The 19,431-nt window shown below is 43.7% G+C and overlaps 1 protein-coding gene across 2 annotated transcripts in view; it reads left to right on the forward strand.

Annotated features, from left to right (window-relative positions):
- Positions 1-19,431, forward strand: part of LOC141156705 (cytochrome P450 3A29-like) — a 64,460-nt gene that overhangs the window by 39,696 nt on the left and 5,333 nt on the right. The window contains exons 11-12 of one of the 2 annotated variants that reach the window (XM_073642984.1): positions 4,949-5,175; positions 12,047-12,209. In XM_073642984.1, coding sequence (XP_073499085.1) covers positions 4,949-5,175; positions 12,047-12,176 — 357 coding nt within the window. In that variant the 3' untranslated portion in view covers positions 12,177-12,209. The remainder of the gene's footprint in view (positions 1-4,948; positions 5,176-12,046; positions 12,210-19,431) is intronic. The other variant, XM_073642993.1, reaches the window with a different exon arrangement.

Below are 19,431 nucleotides of genomic sequence, written 5' to 3' on the forward strand. Positions count from 1 at the left end.
GTCAAAAACCTTACTACGGGGTTAGTAATGGAGGCGTCTTAAAGACGCCTCCATTACTAACCTGGGTTTCATATCAGCCGCCAATAAAAGGCTGACATGAACACCACCCTATTACCCCACTCGCTCCACAGCTGTGGGAAGAGCGGAGGCTAACCACCAGAATTGGCGCATCTTATGGATGCGCCATTTCTGGAGCCGCTGAGGGCTGAAATCATTAGCCTCAGAGGGGGCCAGGATCCATGGCCCCTTCCCTGGCTATTAATATCAGCTCACAGCTGTCTGTTTAGCCTTTGCTGGATAGATTTTATGTGGGGACCCTACATCAATTTTTTTCTGGGGTCCCGGTGTAATTTAGGCAGTAAAGGCTAAGCAAACAGCTGTGAGCTGTTATTAATAGCGCCGGGGAACATCTTTGGCTAATGGTCCCTTCCCCGGTTAGTAATTTCAGCCCCCAGTGGTTAGTTTTTCCTCTGCTGGTTATGAAAATGACGCAGGAGCCCACGCCATTTTTTTTATTTAATTCTTCATTTTATTTCATTTATAAGAAATCCCATGCCCACTGTACTTGTTTTTGATGCTGCATAAACTCAACCGCAGCATGTCAATTTCTGTAGCGGAGACGCAAGTCTCCGCTGCTGATTTTGACCAATTACAGTAGACCACATGTACTGACAAAACAAGTGCGGCATTAGAACGGAGCATTTTGGTTGCAACAAAAATACTCACCCCGGTCCGACGGTAATCCAAGGGTTAGGGTATGTACGCACGATCCAGACAGGCCGCGTTTTGGACGCAGCACACTTTATGCTGTGTCCAAAGCGCTGCGCTCTATTGAACGCAGGTGAATCCGCATGTGTTCAATATATTGTACTGATCAGATTTCTGTTGGGAAATTAGCGACTCTGCAAGAGAAATTGACATGGTGCGGCCTTGAAAGAGGGTGAGGTTGGTTTATTATTTTACCTTTATTGCAGGGGACGATGGCTTTGAAGATTAGCTGTTAGGTGAGTATATGTTGTTTTTTTTTTGTTTGTTTTTTACAGGGGGTGAGAACATCGGGGTCAAGGTGTAAATAAGTGTAGGTAAGTATAATGTGTTTATTATTTTTATTTAAATAATTATTTATTTATTTTAACTTTTTTTTTACTTTCACTTTCACTACTCCCATCAGTGGCAGTTGCGCAGCTTGTGTACAGTGACAGCAGGCGCCGGATGATGGGGGAAGTAGTCCCATCAGCCGGTGCCTGTGACCCGCGGTAAACTTTTTACCGCGCGTCATTGTTACAGCTTCGGGGTCACTCTGACACCTGTCAGCATGATCCCGCAGCGCTGTGACCAGCGATAGCGATCTTACCACCGGTCACAGCCCCTGATTCCTGCGCTATCAAAAAATATGACAGTGCAGGAAACCAGGGATGTTTGGGGCCCTGTTCGGGTTCTGGTTCGTGATCAGGTGGCCAAACACGAATATTTTTTTGATGTTCAGGTTTATTCGCCGAACTCGAACATCAAAACATTCTCTCATCTCTAATATTCAGTACAATGTCTTGGGTGTTTGAGGTCTGGAAAGTTTGAAATAGAAAAGTTAAATAGATACATTGGGAGTACATGTACAGAACCAAAAATCATAGATACAAACAGGGCCAAAAATATTTACCCGGGAAAATAACTACAACTACTATAAATACATCCAACACAACCGGCACAAAGACATATTGATGGGGAAATACCCATAGTAACATGGAACTAGTCACAATAATAAGACAGTGCATACAAAATGCCCAAAAGAGTATAATATATAGACTGCCGTAATTTAAATTGGAGTGCCAAAAGAATGATTTTCTGAAAAGAGAATTAGAAAAGGTACAAGGAATAGTAGCAGAAAAATGGTAAGGCCCCCCCCCATACACCATACACACAACAAGCATTTCACAAATACTTTGTCAGGGGTTCTGTTTTGGACATATTTTTACCCTTTTACAACAACTTTGGTTCTTGATATATAGTCGTGCATTTGGACTCTCTACTTTGCTTGGGTTCCAATTTTTGTTTTTGTTTTCAGGAAATAACTAGTATAATGGTACAACATAGAGAAGTAATGAGAAGTAATGCCATTTACTTAATATAAATATATATCGAAATAAATGCTTTTCCAGCACATTCTCATCAACAGTGTGATGACTGACAATTACTATTTCATTCTAATAGTAGAACTATTATTTGATGCAGAAAATAGCATTTAATATTATGTTCAGCACTTTAGACACAGCACTTTTTCAGTTAAAATAATTGTCCTCTTTTGTCAAAAAAGCGAAATATTCTTCCAGTTAGACATGGCCTGCTCCTGTCTTCAGCTTTAAGGGCTTGTTCACATGTTGTGTTTTTGCCATCATACGAAGCTTTTAAGGGCTCATGCAGACATCCGTGGATCTTGGTCACAGGTCTCCTGACTGGAGCATGACAGCTTCATATACTGTATTTCAGGGACGGCGTCAGCACCCAGCGCACCTGGGCAAGTTCCGGGGCCCTCAGTTGGCGGGGAGCCCACTCACCATCGGACACCCCGCTATGGGGCCCGTGAGCAGAGGACCCCCCCCCCCCTTGCTTGCTCAGGGCCCCAGCACAATACTTACCTCTCCTCGTGCCTCCGCAGCTCCTGTCTCTTCCGCATCTCCTGACTGTGACGTCTCAGGTCAGAGGGTGCGATGACGTCTTTCCAGCACGCCCTCTGCTGAGCTGTCACAGCGAAGAGAGCGGGAAGATGGCGACGCTGAGGAGTCCAGAGCAGATCAGCGGCAGCAGGAGAGGTGAGTATTTGATTTTTTTATGTATGGAGGCATGGGGCACTATATAGGCCCATTATGTAAGGAGCATTTATATGGGGCCCATTCTGCATGGAACATTTATATGGGGCCATCCTGCATGGAACAATGGAACATTTATATGGGGCCCAGCCTGCATGGAACATCTATAGGGTGCCATCCTGCATGGAACATTTATATGGGGCCCATTCTGCATGGAACATTTATATGGGGCCATCCTGCATGGAACATTTATATGGGGCCATCCTGCTTGAAACAATTATATGGGGCCCATCCTGCATGGAACATTTATATGGGGCCTATACAGCATGGAACATTTATATGGGGCCATCCTGCATGAAACATTTATATGGGGCCATCCTGCATGGAACATTTATATGGGGCCCATCCTGCATGGAACATTTATATGGGGCCATCCTGCATGGAACATTTATATGGGGCCCATACAGCATGGAGCATTTATATGGGGCCTATACAGCATATAGCTTTATATGGGGGGCAGTATTCTGCATGGAGCATTATATGGGGGCCAGTATTCTGCATGGAGCATTATATGGGGGCCAGTATTCTGCATTCAGTATTACATGGGGTCCATTATTCTGTATGGAGCATCATATGGGGGCCAATATTCTGTATGGAGCATTATATGGGGGGTCAATATTTTGTATGGAACATTATATGGGGGCCAGTATTCTGTATGGAGCATTATATGGGTCCATTATTCTGTAAGGAACAATATATGGAGCCCATAATACTGTACAGAGCAAGATATGGGACCCAGTATTCTGTATGGAGCATTATATTGGGTCCATTATTCTGTATGGAGGACTATGTGGTGCCTATAATACTGTATGGAGGACTATGTGGTGCCCATAATACTGTATGGAGGACTATACTGTCCAGTCTGCACTGTGCGCGGCAAGGATTTGCCGATTTCTGAGCTATTGTAGAAGTTACTATAGATATCACTCATGTAATTTAAGAAGTCATTGAAATCTTTGGCATTGTATTATATATATATTTATCTGCTGTATCTTTGCATCATGAATTGTGGTATGTGTTAAAGGGGCCCACTGAGACTCTTTCGCCCGGGGCCCACGAAACCTGGAGCAGGCCAGTTTGTGCATTGCGGTCCATGATCGGACCGAGATACACAGACGTCTGCATGAGTCCTTATAGTCCCAGCAAAGTGAATGAGATTCCTGAAATCTCATGCCCATGTTGCTTGAGTTTCCTTGCAGATTTTTGGCAGTTTAAATTCTGCAGCATGCTAATTCTTTCAGTGTTTGTGCAGTACCTTTTCCCCCACTCAAAAAAGTGCATATTTTAAGCAGTGTTTTCCCGGCCAGCACTCCAGTATGTGAGTATGTACAAACCATTAGTAAGCAGGTTTTCCAAGATTCTAAACAAGCTTCCACATTAAAGCCAAAATAGACATAATAATGGCCAAAATAACAAACATGCCTCACATGGAAAATTAATTATCATATTTTTCGCACTTTAAAATGCACCGGAAAATAGTAAATAACATTTTGAAGCTGTCATCAGGACCAGGCATGTTAAACTAAACGTATGGGCATAAAAGCGCTGTCATGCTGGTTTAATAGGTACCTTCAGTGTAAAAATCCATAGCCTAGAGTGAGGTCTCAGCTCGTCATTGAGCCAATATCTCAATCTGCACATGCATTGACACTGGCACCATTTTCCTGGAGAACACGGAGAGGTCACTGTACACAGCGGGGGCTCTGCTCCTCCCTCCCTTGCTTTGCAAAGCCTGGACACCCCTTTCTCCCAGCCCAGGGCCCACAGCATCGCCCCACTCCTGCCGCCAGCTTCCTGCAGTGGCGACCCTGCTCCTGCCTCTTATGACCCCTCTCCACCGCCGCCCATCTCCCCCCCACAGCGAGCCAGGTAAAGCTCCATAACTATAAAACACACATCCATTTTCCTCCCAAATTTTTGGGAAAAAATGCATTTTATAGTCTGAAAAATACAGTACTAATAACATAATTTGTAACAACTTGCTATCAATGGCGAATGTGGGGAAAATTTATGAATGTCTGATTACATTAGAAGATGATCTCAAGTACAAAAATCAAAGTATTCAATGTATTCATTGTCTTCAGGCTCCTCCAACATATGAAGCTCTGAAGCAGATGGAGTACCTTGATATGGTGCTTTATGAAACCTTAAGACTCTATCCCGCAGCTGGGAGACTGGAACGTGTTTGCAAAACCACAACTGAGATCAATGGAGTGACTATCCCAAAGGACATGGTGACTGTTATCCCAGTCTTTGTGCTGCACCGTGACCCTGAGTTGTGGCCTGATTCAGAGGATTTCCGACCTGAAAGGTATCATACACTGTATATGTGGGGGCATTTATTGTGAAAAAAATACTTTTTTTGTATTACTTGTCATTTTTGTGCCAAATTCATCAAAAGGACGCAAGCAAATCATGAATTTGGCATAATGCCACAAATTGGCTTTTTTCTTGTCTTGAACTGCTTTTGGTACTTTTGGCGCAAAAATTGTGTTAAAATTTGGGCGTATATGAAAGTACATCAGGGGGACTGAAGTGAAGTTGCGCCAAGTTTTGCGACATTTTAAAAATCAGGAGAAAACATCTGGAATTGATAAACTCTGCCCACAAAGCAGAAAAAAACAGGCAAGCACATATAAAATATACTTTAAAAAAAGGGCACAAATAGAATAAAGAATTGAGTGCAAATAAAACAAGGGCACAAATCACACAGAACTACACAAAAAATTAACAAAGGCAATGATGAATCGGGGCCAATGAGTATAAAGAGAAAAACTCAATCATATTAAATACAGTGGTTGGCGAAAGTATTCAACCACTTTGGCTTTTTACCTATTTTGTTAAATTACGACCTGTGTTTAAATATTTTTGTACTTTTGATTTGTGTGTGATGCATCAGCACTAAATAGTCTAAGTTGGTGAAGTGAAGTGAGAAAAATATAGGTACAAATTAAATTTATTGGATCAAATAACTAAAAATTGGCATGTGCAAATGTATCCACCCATTTTGAAGCCCCTAAAAATCTCTGGTGCAAGCAATTACCTTCATAAGTCACATGATCAGTGAAAGGTAGTCCACCTATGAATCTAAGTGTCACATGGTCTGTCAGTATATATACACCTTTTCTGAAAGGGCACAGAGAATTCAAAACCATTAAGCAAGAGGCACCACTAACCAAACAACACCATGAAGACCAAGGAGATCTCCAAACAAGTCAGGGATTAAGTTGATGAGAAGTACAAGTCAAGGTTGAGTTATAAAAAAAATCCCAATCTCTGATGATCCCCGGAGCACCATCAAATCTATTATCATCAAATGGAAAGAACATGGTTCCATGACAAACCTGCCAAGAGAGGGCCGTCCACCAAAATTCTCAGCCCGGGCAAAGAAGGCATTAATCAGAGAGGCAGCACAGAGACCAAAATTTAACCCACGACCAGCTCTACCCTCACCTACTTTATCCTCACCCATCCCTCGTAGATTGTGAGCCCTCGCGGGCAGGGTCCTCGCTCCTCCTGTACCAGTCGCTGTCACATTGTGTTCAAGATTATTGTAATTGTTCTTGTATTATACCCCTTTTTCACATGTAAAGCGCCATGGAATAAATGGCGCTATAATAATAAAAATAACCCTGAAGGAGCTGAAGAGTTCGCCTGCAGAGACTGGAGTATTGTCCATACGACCACAATAAGCCTCACACTCTATGGATGTGGCCTTTATGGAAGAGTGGGCAGAAAAAAGCCTTTATTTACACACAAATTGTAAGGCTCATTTTGAGTTTGTTAAAATACATTTGGGAGACTCCTCAAATGTATGGAGGATGGTGCTGTGATCAGATGAGACCAAAATTTAACTTTTTGGCCACTACGGTAAATGCTATGTCTGGCACCAACCAGCACAGCTCATCACCGCAATAACACCATCCTCAAAGTGAAACATGGTGGTGGCAGCATCATGCTGTGGGGATGTTTTTTAGCAGCAGGGACAAGGAAAATGGTCCAAGTAGAGAGAAAGGTGGATGGTTCGAAATAGAGGGATATTCTTGAGCAAAACCTATTTCGGTCTGTCAAAATGTATTGCAGCTTTAATTTCTGCAAAAGGAGGCTCTACAAAGTACTGACTTTAACATAGTAACATAGTTTTTAAGGTTGAAGGTAGACTAAGTCCATTTAGTTCAACCCATAGCCTAACATGTTGATCCAGAGGAAGGCAAAAAAAACCCATGTGGCAAACACTAAGCTCCACATTGGGGAAAAAAATTCCTTCCCGACTCCATACGACAATCAGACTAGTTCCCTGGATCAACGCCCTATCGAATCTAGTATATATAACCTGTAATATTATACTTTTCAAGAAAGGCATCCATGCCCTTCTTAAATTTTAATAGTGAATCACTCATTACAACATCATGAGGCAGAGAGTTCTATAGTCTCACTGCTCTTACAGTAAAGAATCCCCGTCTGTGATTATGATTAAACCTTCTTTCCTCCAGACGTAGAAGATGCCCCCTTATCCCCGTCTCAGGCCTCAGAGTAAAAAGATCAGTAGAAAGGTCTTTGTACTGTCCCCTCATATACTTGTACATAGTAATAAGATCACCCCTAAGCCTTCGTTTTTCCACAGTAAATAACCCCAAGTGTAATAACCTGTCTTGGATTTGCAGACCCCCCAGTCCTCTAATAACCTTGGTCGCTCTTCTCTGCACCCTCTCTAGTTCAGCTATGTCTTTCTTATACACCGGAGACCAGAACTGTACACAGTATTCTAAGTGTGGTCGCACTAGTGACTTTTATAGAGGTAAAATTATGTTCTCCTCATGAGCATCTATGCCTCTTTTAATGCATCCCATAAATTTTATTTGCCTTTGCAGCAACTGCCTGACACTGGCCACTAAACGTGAGCTTGTTGTCCACCAATACACCCAGGTCTTTTTCAGTTACAGTTTTGCCCAGTGTTTTACAATTAAGCATATAATTATACATTTTATTTCCTCTGCCCAAGTGCATTACCTTACATTTATCCCCATTAAAGCTCATTTGCCATTTATCAGCCCAAGCTTCTAGTTTACATAGATCCTCCTGTAATATAAAATTGTCCTCCTCCTCTGTATTGATTACCCTGCAGAGTTTAGTGTCATCTGCAAATATTGAAATATTACTCTGTATGCCCCCTACAAGGTCATTAATAAATATGTTAAAAAGAATGGGGCCCAATACTGACCCCTGTGGTACCCCACTGTTAACTGAGACCCAGTCTGAGTGTTTCCATTAATAACCACCCTTTGTTTCCTATCACTGAGCCAATTCTTAACCCACATACATATATTTTCCCCTATCCCCATTGTTCTCATTTTATGTATCAACCTTTTGTGTGGAACCGTATCAAAAGCTTTTGAAAAGTCCATATACACAACATCCACTGCATTTCCTTGGTCCAGTCCGGAACTTGCCTCCTCATAAAAACTGATCAGATTAGTTTGACAGGAACGGTCCCTCGTAAACCCATGTTGATATTGGGTCAGGAGGTTATTCTTCTTCAGATACTCTAGTATAGCATCTCTTAAGAAACCCTCCAGGATTTTATCCACAGTAGAGATTAATCTTACTGGCCTATAATTTCCAAGTTTAGTTTTTGTCCCCTTTTTGAATATTGGCACCACATTTGCTATACGCCAGTCCTGTGGTGCAGACCCTGTTATTATGGAATTTTTAAAGATTAAAAATAATGGTCTATCTATGACGTTACTTAATTCCTGCAGTACTCGCGGGTGTATCCCATCCGGGGCCGGGGATTTGTCAACTTTAGTGATTTTTAGACGCCACCGTACTTCTTGCTGGGTTAAGCAAGTGACATTTAATGGAGCATTTTTGTTATCACTAATCATGTTTTCTGTCATGCGGTTTTCTTGTGTAAATACGGTTGAAAAAAAATCATTTAGCATATTGGCTTTTTCCTCTTCCTCATCCTCATCCACCATTTCACCCAGACTATTTTTAAGGGGGCCAACACTATCATTTTTTAGTTTTTTTCTATTTATGCAGTTAAAGAATATTTTGGGATTATTTTTACTTTCTCTGGCAATGATTCTCTCTGCCTCAATCTTTGCTGCCTTGATTTGGTTTTTACAGAATTTATTTAATTTTCTATATTTATTTAATGCCTCATCACTACCTACTTGCTTTAGTTCTCTAAATGCTTTCTTTTTGTCACTTATTGCGCCCCTTACAGCTCTATTTATGTATAGCGGTTTCCTCTTATTTCTAGCATGTTTATTCCCATAGGGTATATATTGTGCACAGGTCCTATTCAGGATGCTAATAAATGTCTACCATTTGCTTTGTGTAGCTTTATGTCTCAGGATATTGTCCCAGTTTAATGCACTAAGATCATCTCTCAACCATTGGAAATTTGCCTTCCTGAAGTTTAGTGTCCTTGTAACCCCTCTACTACACATCTTATTAAAGGTTACATGAAAACTTATTAATTTGTGATCACTATTACCCAAGTGACCCCCAACTCATATATTTGATATGCGGTCTGGCCTATTGGTTAATATTAGGTCTAGCAGTGCCCCCCTTCTTGTTGGGTCCTTAACCAGTTGTGAAAGGTAATTGTCTCTCATAGTTGTCAAAAACCTATTACCTTTGCTTGAACTACAGGTTTCTGTCCCCCAATGTATTTCAGGGTAGTTGAAGTCCCCCATAATAATGACTTCTCCTTGAGTCGCTGCTTCATCTATTTGCTTTACGAGGATATTCTCCGCTGCTTCCATTATTTTTGGAGACTTGTAACAAACCCCTATCAGTAATTTATTATTTTTTCCCCCTCCCCTTATCTCCACCCACAGGGACTCTACATTTCCATTAGATTCACATATATCCTCCCGCAAGATGGGTTTTAAGGATGATTTTACATAAAAACACACACACCCCCCCTCACTTGTTTGTACGGTCATTTCTGAACAGACTATAAATTAACTGCCCAGTCATGGCTCTCGTCCAGCCACGTCTCAGATATCCCCACCATATCATAATTATTTTCCAACAAAATAAATTCTAATTCCTCCATTTTGTTGGTGAGGCTTCTGGCATTAGTGTACATGCATTTTATCTCTCTGTACCTCTATTCCTTCTTACTTTATTGACTGTTCTAACCCCACCCCCAATTTCTTTATTTGTGCCCAGGTCACTATCGACACTATCTTCCCCCCCTATAAAATGAATACCCTCCCCCCCAATCCCTAGTTTAAACACTCCTCCAACCTTCTAGCCATTTTCTCCCCCAGCACAGCGGCACCCTCCCCATTGAGATGCAGCCGGTCCCTAGCGTAGAGTCTGTAGCCAACTGAGAAGTTGGCCCAGTTCTCCAGGAACCCAAATCCCTCCTTATTACTCCTGTTCTTGAGCCTCTCAGGCATGGCACGTGGTACAGGTAGTATTTCAGAGAATACCACCTTGGAGGTCCTTGCTTTAAGCTTGCTGCCTAATTCCCTGAAATCATCTTTAAGGACCTTCCACCTACCTCTAACTTTGTCATTGGTGCCAATGTGCACCATGACCGCTGGGTCGTCACCAGCTCCTCCCAGTAATCTGTGAACCCGATCAGCGATGTGCCGGACTCGAGCGCCAGGTAGGCAGCACACTGTTCGACGATCCCTGTCTTTGTGACAGATTGCCCTATCTGTTCCCCTAATAATTGAGTCCCCCACTACCAGCACCTGCCTGGCCTGCCCTGCTCTCCTATTTCCCTCCTTACTGGAGCTGACACTCCTCCGGCTTTCAGGGAACATGCCTTGCTGCAGCAGTGCTACTCCTGTACCGTCACCCCCCTCATCTGCCAACTTTGCAAACTTATTGGGGTGTGCCAGATCAGGACTAGCCTCCCTGGCACTCTAACCTCTACCCCCCCTTCGGTCACCCAGCTAGCGGCCTCACTGTCCTGCAGCTCCCTACTACCACCCTCCCCCACATCTACCCCAGTGAGCTGCTGCTCAGTGAGCAGCAGACTCCTTTCCATATTGTCAATGGATCTCAGTGTTGCCAGCTGCTCATTTAGATCCAGTACCTGGGCTTCCAAACGCACAACATGCACACATCTCGCGCAGCAGTATGCAACCCCGCCCGGCTGTTCAAGGATTGCATACATGTGGCAAGATGTACACTGGATAGCATTACCAATAATGGAACTCATTTCCTAATCGGGATTGCACTAGCCAGAAATGTTAAGTAAAAAGAAATGTAAAGAATTAATAAAATACAGACAGCAATTCAGTCCAAATTCCTCCCTTCCAAACTCCCTGAATCCAAAGTCACTGAAAAACAAGTCACGCGCTTACTTCCGTTTGCACTCGTTCACATTCGCTAAGGAAGAAAATTTAAAGAGGTTTTTTTTTTTTTCCCTTTTGCAGCAATGCACCCTACAGCTCAATGCACTTCCAAAGGACTGGATGCCCCAACCAGCTGCCCCTTATAAACCCTTAATTATGACCCCTCACCCTTAATTAATCCCTTGTGAGTATAGCTACACCTCAGGATTTTAATGAAATGTAGTTAACCCTTAAATACACAGGTAGTAAACTAAGAAACTGTAAAACTTTAGTGAGAAAATAGGTTTTAAAAAGCCCAATAAAACTAAACAGGTAGAAAAGCACTCAGCAGGTCACAATTCAGCAACTCACCGCAATTCACACAGGTATTTTCTGCAGGATTCCCAAATACCTCTTCACTGAAAAACAAGTCACACACTTACTTCCATTTGCACTTACGCTCCGGTCACACTCAGCTCGTTCACACTCGCTAAGGAAGAAGATTTAAAGAGGTTTTTTGTTTTTTTTCCCTTTTGCAGCAATGCACCCTACAGCTCAATGCACTTCCAAAGGACTCAAAGGTGGTGAATAGTTATGCTCACTGAAGTTTTCAGTTATTTTGTCCTATTTGTTGCTTGCTTCACAATAAAAAAGTAAACCAAATGTTCACAGTTGTAAGCATATACTTTACATGATCTGATGCAAACCCTCGAAAAATACTTTCACAAGCCACTGTAGCCGGCCAATTCTGCAGCAATCAATGGGGTCGGATTGCTTTACTTTGATGTGTTTGAGGGTCTTTACACTTTGGTTGAAATGTTAAGCTGGTCAAGCAGTATTCATTTTCGTTTTTTGTTATATCTTTTTCATGCACAGATTTAGTAAAGAGAACAGGGAAACACAAGACCCTTACACCTTTCTACCCTTTGGAGCTGGACCAAGGAACTGCATAGGGATGAGATTTGCCATGATCAATATGAAATCAGTCATCTCCCTGATACTGTAGAACTTCTCTTTCCGAACGTGTAAAGACACTCCAGTAAGTATATATACAGGTGCTTCTCACAAAATTAGAATATCATCAAAAAGTTAATTTATTTCAGTTCTTCAATGCAAAATGTGAAACTCATATATTATATAGCGTCATTACAAACAGAGTGATCTATTTCAAGTGTTTATTTCTGTTAATATTGATGATTATGGCTTACAGCCAATGAAAACACAAAAGTCATTATCTCAGTAAATTAGAATAATTAACAAAAACACCTGCAAAGGCTTCCAACACGTTTAAAAAGGTCCCTTAGTCGGTTTCAGTAGGCTCCACAATCATGGGGAAGACTGCTGACTTGACAGATGTCCAGAAGGCAGTCATTGACACACTCCACAAGGAGGGTAAGCCACAATAGGTCATTGCTAAAGAAGCGGGCTGTTCACAGAATGCTGTATCCAAGCATATTAATGGAAAGTTGAGTGGAAGGAAAAAGTGTGGTAGGAAGTGTGGAAGGAAAAAGCTAGACTGCAGTTTGCCAAAATGTAAATGTGTAAATGCACTCCTAAAAATCCTCTAGGGATTATTAATTCTGTAATGTATAGATTGTTCCCTATGTTAATGACCACCTCTACAGTACAAGCAAATTGCTTTAGGGCTTGCTCACACCACCATATTTTCCAATGAGTGCATGGAAATCATCGGACTGCACTCGGATGACATCTGAGTACAGTCCAATTTCCACACATGCACACAATGGAGAACATGGAGAAATTTTGTTGTCCATGTTCTCCTGGCAGTGTGCTCCGATACTCTCATCTGAGAGAATCTGATCACACTATGTTGACACTCTGATCAAAGTCTGAAAAAAGTTTGATCAGAGTATCATTTGCATAATCGACCTGATTATCTCAGATGAGAGAATCTACAGCCGTCTTCACCTATTTTAGAGATTGCTAAATCTGGTGTACGTGCCTTACCCCGCCGATGCTATAGCAGTAATGCTGCCTGTGCTTGGAGAATAGGAGAGTGCGTAGTTTTGGCCAGTGGCACATTTATGCTGCCAGTCTGATTGGTTAAAGGGATTTGTCAGCAGGTTTTTGCTATGTAAACTGGAGACAGCATGTGGTAATGCTTAAAACACAGATTTCAGCAATGCCTCTCTTATCAAGCTCTGTGGTTTTTGTTTACTTCCAATGATTGTTTTAGCACCAAGAGCTTATCATTGCTGGGACACAGCAGTGTGTGCCTCCTGATCCGGAAATGCCTCCTGCTGTGAAAGGCACCTTACTGTCTATGGACATTGTACATACAGAGCCTGGTGTGGGCGGGGTTAGCTTCCTCAGATCTGTATTGCTAAATGGAAAAACTCTGATTGTGTCAGAATGGCTGCACCCAATAAATAAGGTGATCCATCATTGGATTCAGCTTCTCTTTGCCTACATCAGGCTGCTCTCAGATGAGGTAGCAAAAACCTGCTGACTGATTCCCTTTAATCTTCAGCAGCACACCTCCCCCTAGCAAATGAGAGGCAAGGGAGCAGTGCGCTCCTGAGAAACAGCTTGAGAATAATGGGAATGTCAGTAAGATTTGCTAGGCAAGCATAGGTACTGTAAGCTAGGGCTGTGTTAAATGACTCGCCCAGGGGGGATATGGGGGAACTCGGTACCCGGGCCTTTACCTTCGGTGGGATGTCACGGCAGTCGGCTCCCGGGCCCGTACCCTGGGGTCACTCTTTAAAAGGGGTTTTAGTGTTGTTGTTAACAGTTTGTCTCGTGACGCCACCTGTGGTTTCTGGTAATAGTTACCAGCGCTGCTTCAGACCTCCGGGGGTGATGGGATGGCAGCTGGGATGTTTCTGCTCCCCACAGGTGGAGCGGGCCCCTGGGGCAGAGTTGATAGATGGGATGCAGGGCGTTGTAACGTAGGAGGGATGATGGCGCAGCAGTAGTGTTGAGCGAGCATGCTCGACACTGCTCGGTACTTGCCCGAGCATCATGCTACTCGGGATGTTCGGCGAGCACCGAGCATTTTCGGGTTACTCGGGCGGGAGCTCGGGTCTCCGCCCTGCATGTTTGGCGCTCTTTACAGAGCCAATGAACATGCAGGGATTTCCAGCCAGTCACTGTAATGCTGCAGCCATGTTGGTTGTGGGCATTACATTGATTGACTGGCCGCACAGCGTCACCTCGAGTATTTAAAACCGGGCGCCGCCATCTTGGACACAGACGGCTGGGATCAGACAGTGTAGGGACAGCGCTGCTGATTTAGGGAGAGATATATACTGCAAAATAGTTAGTGTAGGGTCTGTAAAGGCTGCCATATCAAACAAACAGTCCTTCTCAGGACTAATCTCCATCCCAGATATCAGGCAGGCAGGCTATATAGGAGACGCAGTGGTTATACCAGCAAACGCTGCATTACAGTCCTGTGAGCTGCTCCTGTTGCTGAAATTGCTGGACTTAGCTCCAGGTCTCGGGGGCCAGGAAAAATCCTTTTTTTTTCATCTAAATCCTCTTTTTTTTTTCCTCCTTCACACTCTACAAATACCCATCTTATTAACCTTTTGGTGTCCCCCCCCAAAAAAAAAAAAAGTGTGTCTGTGACAGTTCGACACAAATATATTTTTTTAAAAGAGTCTGGTGTAGGCCAGAGAAACAGAAGTGTGATTTTGCAGTTCTACGGTTCAAACCTCTGTATTATCCACTTTTGGGCCATTTTTACCTTAAAAAAAACAGTTTGAGTGTGTCGCTCGCTGTTCAGCGGCAAATATATCTATTTAAAAAAGTCTGGTATACACAAGTAAATTATAACTGTGGTTTTGCCGTTCCACGGTAAAAAATCTCTATTATCCTGCTTTTGGCATTTTTTGCCGTAAAAAAAAACTGTAATAGTGTCTCCCTGATTGTTCAGACACAAATATATTTGTTGAAAATAGTCTGGTGTAGGCCAGAGAAATAGAAGTGTGGTTTTGCAGTTGCATGGTTCAAACCTCTGTATTATCCATTTTTGGGCCATTTTACCTGAAAAAAAACAGTTTTGAGTGTGTCGCTCACTGTTCAGCCGCAAATATATCTGTTTAAAAAAGTCTGGTGTACACCAGTAAATTATAACTGTGGTTTTACTGTTCCACAGTAAAAAATCTCTATTATCCAGCTTTTGGTATTTTTTCCGTAAAGAAAAACAGTAATAGTGTCCCCTGATTGTTCAGACACAAATATATCTGTTGAAAATAGTCTGATGTAGGCCCGAGAAATAGAACTGTGGTTTTGCAGTTCCACGGGTCAAATCTCTGTATTATCCTGCTTTTGGCATTTTTAGCCGTAAATAAAAACAGTAATAGTGTCTCCTGATTGTTCAGACACAAATATATCTGTTCAAAAGAGTCTGGTATACACCAATAAATTATAACTGTGGTTTTGCCGTCCCACGGTAAAAAAATCTCTATTATCCAGCTTTTGGTATTTTTTACGTAAAGAAAAACAGTAATAGTGTCTCCTGATTGTTCAGATACCAATATATCTGTTTAAAATAGTCTGGTGTAGGCCCGAGCAATAGAACTGTGGTTTTGCAGTTCCACGGTAAAAAATCTCTATTATCCAGCTATTGGTATTTTTTCCGTAAAGAAAAACAGTCATAGTGTCTGCTGATTATCCAGACACCAATATATCTGTTTAAAAGAGTCTGGTATACACCAGTAAATTATAACTGTGGCTTTCCACGGTGAAAAATCTCTATTATCCTGCTTTTGGCATTTTTTGCGTAAAGAAAAACAGTAATAGTGTCTCCTGATTGTTCAGACACAAATATATCTGTTGAAAATAGTCTGGTGTAGGCCCGAGAAATAGAACTGTGGTTTTGCCGTTCCACGGTAACAAATCTCTATTATCCTGCTTTTGGCATTTTTTGCCGTAAAAAAAAAAAATAATAGTGTGTCCCTGATTGTTGAAAATAGTCTGGTGTAGGCCAGAGAAATAGAAGTGTGGTTTTGCAGTTCCACGGTTCAAACCTCTGTATTATCCACTTTTGGGCCATTTTTGCCTAAAAAAAAACAGTTTGAGTGTGTCGCTCACTGTTCAGCTGCAAATATATCTATTTAAAATTGTCTGGTATACCCCAGTAAACAATAACTGTGGTTTTGCCATTCTACGGTAAAAAAAATCTCTATTATTCAGCTTTTGGTATTTTTTCCGTAAAGAAAAACAGTAATAGTTTCTCCCTGATTGTTCAGATTGTTTAAAATAGTCGGGTATAGGCCAGAGAAATAGAACTGTGGTTTTCCTCTTCCACGGTTCTAATCTACTTTATATTACCCTTTTTCCATTGATAGTGCGAGTGTAAGCTATTTTACTTCCTTTACAATGGGCAAGGCGCGTGGCAAGGGACGTGGAACTGGACGTTCTGGTGATGGTGCGTGCCGAAGACGGGGCCGTGGCCAAGGTGAAAATGTGCCACCACCAACAGCCACATCTTCTCGCTCCCACTTCTTGACCGAATTACTAGGGAAGCACAGAACAACACCAGTATTGCGAACTGATCAGTGTGAACAGGTTATTAATTGGATAGCAGATAATACTTCCAGTTACCTGGGCACCACCACCTCCGGTCTGTCTTCCACACGGTCAAATCTTAGTAGCTGTGAGTCTCGACCGCATATTCCTCCTCACCCTGATGCTCCTTTCTCCCACCATGCCGAGTGTCGTCAGACAGCAACTGATCCCACAGTTGGACAATCTGAAGAGCTGTTCACTGGTCCATTTCCATATTTGGGCCCCTCGCCTGCTCCGCTTGAAGTGGTGGAAGAGGAGATCCCATGGCCAAATATTTGAACAGCCCCGGCCACAGGAAGGTGACGCTGGCAATTTGTCACAAGAGGTGGACGATGACGAGACACAATTGCCACGAAGTGAGGAGGATGATCGTGGTGCGCAAGTGGAAGAGGAGGATGTGGTGGATGATCTAGTAACTGACCCAACGGGGCAGGAGGACACGCAGAGTGAGGCCAGCAGCACATAGGGGGAGGGAGGCAGAGTACCCCAACACACGGCCCAGATAATACCGCCATACAGTGCTAAATAACACACCGCCTAGATAATACCACCATAGAGAGCTAAATAACACACCGCCCAGATAATACCGCCATACAGTGCTAAATAACACACCACCTAGATAATACCGCCATACAGAGCTAAATAACATACCGCCCAGATAATACTGCCATACAAAGCTAAATAACACACCGTCCAGATAATACCGCCATACAGAGCTAAATAACACACCACCCAGATAATACCACCATACAGTGCTAAATAACACACCGCCCAGATATTACTGCCATACAGAGCTAAATAACACACCGCCCGGATAATACCGGCATACAGAGCTAAATAACACACGCCCCGGATAATACCGCCATACAGAGCTAAATAACACACTGCCCGGATAATACCGCCATACAGAGCTAAATAACACACCGCCCGGATAATACCGCCATACAGAGCTAAATAACACACCGTTCGGATAATACCGCCATACAGAGCTAAATAACACACCGCCCAGATAATACCGCCATACAATGCTAAATAACACACCGCCCGGATAATACCGCCATACAGTGCTAAATAACACACCGCCCGGATAATACCGCCATACAGAGCTAAATAACACACCGCCCGGATAATACCGCCATACAGTGCTAAATAACACACCGCCCAGATAATACCGCCATACAGTGCTAAATAACACACTGCCCAGATAATATCGCCATACAGAGCTAAATAACACACCGCCCAGATAATACCGCCATACAGAGCTAAATAAGTTGAGCCGCGCGTGTACGAGATGTACGGAGCGGATCCGCGCGTGTACGAGGTGTGCGGAGCCGCGTGTGTACGAGGTGTACGGAGCGGAGCCGCGCGTGTACGATGTGTACGGAGCGGAGCCGCATGTGTACGAGTGTGCGGAGCGGAGCTGCGTGTACGAGGTGTATGGAGCGGAGACGCGCGTGTACGAGGTGTATGGAGCGGAGCCGAGCGTGTACGAGGTGTACGGAGTGGAGCCACGCGTGTACGAGGTGTGCGGAGTGGAGCCACGCGTTTACGAGGTGAGCGGAGCCAGGCGTGTTTGTGGTGTACGGAGTGGATCCACGCGTGTACGAGGTGTACGGAGCAGAGCAGCGTGTGTACGAGGTGTACGGAGCAGAGCGGAGCCGCGCATATACGAGGTGTAAGGAGCGGAGCTGCACGTGTACGAGGTGTACGGAACGGAGACGCACATATACGAGGTGTATGGAGCGGAGCCGAGCGTGTACGAGGTGTACGGAGCGGAGACGCGCGTGTACGAGGTACGAGGAGCGGAACCACGCGTGTACGAGGTGTGCGGAGAGGAGCCGCGCGTGTTCGTGGTGTACGGAGCGGAGCAGCGTGTGTACGAGGTGTACGGAGCGGAGCTTCGCGTGTACGAGGTGTACGGAGCGGAGCAGCGTGTGTACGAGGTGTACGGAGCGGAGCCGCGCGTGTACGAGATGTACGGAGAAGAGCTGATCCGCGCGTGTATGAGGTGTACGGAGCGGAGCCGCGCGTGTATGAGGTGTACGGAGCCGAGCCGCGCGTGTACGAGTGTGCAGAGCAGAGCCGCGTGTACGAGGTGTACGGAGCGAAGCCGCGCGTTTATGGAGCAGAGCCGCGGGTGTATGAGGTATTTTTGTTTTTGGTTATTTATTTTACCTTATACACAAGTCTTTACCCTGGAAAGTCACAGGAAAACAGTTTCAGTTTCGTTTTTGAACGTTTTATTGTGAGCCCGTAAAAGTGGCTTCAGGCTATGTGCCCACGTTGCAGAAATGAAGCAGAAAATTTCTGCTTCATTTCTGCAAGTCCTCTCCCGGAAAAACGCATGCGGAATTCCACACGCGTTTATCGCGCGTTTTTCTCGCGTTTATCGCGCGTTTTCCACATGTGGAATTGCCTTGCGATTTTTTTGCATTGGACAAAGGCAATTCCGCTTGCAGAAACGCAAAATTAATTGACATGTTGCGGATTTTTGAACGCAGCATAAACGCTGCGGAAAAATCCGCAGCATGTGCATAGAACTTGCGGAATCCCATTGGGGACCATGGGGTGCGGATTACCAAGCGTTTTACAAGCGTTTCGGCTGCGGAAATTCCGCATCAAAAACGCTTGGAATCCGCAACGTGGGCAGGCAGCCTCAAACCTCTGACCACGTTGTTGACAGCAGTGACCTGGGGGTCAGAAATGCTTCCTGGGGCGATGCC

The sequence above is a fragment of the Phyllobates terribilis genome, unplaced genomic scaffold (genome assembly GCF_046119375.1).
Source record: "Phyllobates terribilis strain yellow unplaced genomic scaffold, ASM4611937v1 Scaffold_1__5_contigs__length_1240528914, whole genome shotgun sequence".
In the NCBI taxonomy this organism is placed as follows: Eukaryota; Metazoa; Chordata; class Amphibia; order Anura; family Dendrobatidae; genus Phyllobates; species Phyllobates terribilis.